This window comes from Lipotes vexillifer, unplaced genomic scaffold (assembly GCF_000442215.2).
Source record: "Lipotes vexillifer unplaced genomic scaffold, Lipotes_vexillifer_v1.1 scaffold670, whole genome shotgun sequence".
NCBI classification, from domain to species: domain Eukaryota; kingdom Metazoa; phylum Chordata; class Mammalia; order Artiodactyla; family Lipotidae; genus Lipotes; species Lipotes vexillifer.
The window spans coordinates 506000-507642 of NW_006778108.1; the positions used below are offsets into that span (position 1 = coordinate 506000).

General features: G+C 49.8%; 1 protein-coding gene across 1 annotated transcript in view; it reads right to left on the reverse strand.

The window, feature by feature from the left end:
- Window positions 1–1158: 1158 nt before the first annotated feature.
- KIF16B (kinesin family member 16B) overlaps window positions 1159–1643 on the reverse strand; it is a 277180-nt gene continuing 276695 nt past the window's right edge. The window contains exon 26 of the mRNA XM_007451451.1: window positions 1159–1317. Within this exon, the coding sequence (XP_007451513.1) occupies window positions 1159–1317 (159 nt within the window). The remainder of the gene's footprint in view (window positions 1318–1643) is intronic.

Genomic DNA, 1643 nt, shown 5'->3' on the forward strand with positions numbered 1-1643 from the left:
CCCGTGTCCCCTGCATCGGCAGGCGGACTCTCAACCACTGCGCCACCAGGGAAGCCCGTCAGATAAATTTTTAAACAGACCAGTAAGAACGATCAAGTCACAAACTCAAACTGAGCTACGGGGTAGATTCCGTAACTTCATTTAATATTGATAGCAGCTCAATTTAAATCTTGAAAAAACAAATACCTTTAATAAATTTGGAGTGAATGATTACATATTTTGATATAACTATCATACAGGAGTGTGTACATATATAAATCTGTAGGTAGAATTATATACATTTCAATATATACCACATATATATTTTTTCTTCTCACATTTTTCTCTTCAGTAAAACAAAGCAGTTTTACTGTACATAGATGTGTGATGCTACATTAAGTCCTGAGTGATTTAAGGGATCGTTAACAAACTACAGTAAATTCTAGTCTTTCAGCTAAAGATCCAGTAGATTCAGTAACAAAAATGTGAACAAAATGTTTAAAAATATGCATTCAGCGAGGCGCTCGTTTTGTGCTTAGCGGAGAAAGCTTGAGAGTGCACGGCCACCATTTGGGAAAAACTTCTTGAATATTCAAGATTAAACAAATATCCTATTTGAACGGATTTATCGAAGTTGATGTCACCTACATCCAATGTGTCAAGCATGGAAGACTCCAGTCATGACTGGACCGAAAATCCCTTTTGCAGAATATGAAATTCTGTGTAAACATCAGTGCTTAGGGATTATATAAAAGGTTCAGACTCAAATGGGGAAAAAGCAAAATACAATGAAATAACTTAAAATGCTTTTCTTGGGAGCCAGCTACATGGAAGGAATATAAAAAAATAAGAGTGTATTTTGGTGAAAGAGGAAACCAGATGAAAGCCATTAGGGAGGTGTGGTCAGCCACCCACCTCGGGAAGCCCCAGGCTGGCTCGGCCCCGGGGTCCCAGGGTGATGGAGCCATGGGGACGGATTCTGCACACAACAGGGAGAAGGCCACATGCACCCACGAGGGGCAGGGACAGCCGCCGCCGTCAAGGTCACCGTCACCCAGCCCGGCCCCCCAGCCCCACGCTCCGCTCAGGCACTAGGAGGAAGCGGTGAGGGGTCCAGGCCCCTGGCTGGGGGGCCGCTCGGACCAGAAGGCACTGCGTGGCGTGGCCCCATCACCGGCCCTACCCCGTCCCGTGGCTGCTGTAGTCGAAGACGCCCTTCTTGAAGAACGGCGAGAACTCGCAGACGGTGTGTTTGGACAGTGTCAGCCCCACCTTGTCGATGTGTAGCGGGGACGTCGCTGACTGGAGCATCACGCTGAAAAAGTCCCTGAGGTACCTCTGGGGAAGAGACAAGAGGCAAAAACACGGTCAAGACACTGTGGGGCGGGGGGGAGGGGGGAGGAACGTCCCGTGGAGCGTGGAGGAGCTGCCACCGTCGTTAGAAACAGCGCAGGGGACCCTCCGCCGCCGCCTTTGCCCCATCAGACCCACCTGGGGAGCAGCCATGGTGCCCGGCGTTCAGGTGATGCTTCCTGGCTCCTACGACATGGCTTGGACCTGTCTGCACACAACGCCCAGAGGGATGCTGGGCAGTGGCGCCTGGGCTTGGGGTCTGCGAACCAGCAACAGTGTTGCTAGTTAATAAAGTCATCCCCCCCCCCCCC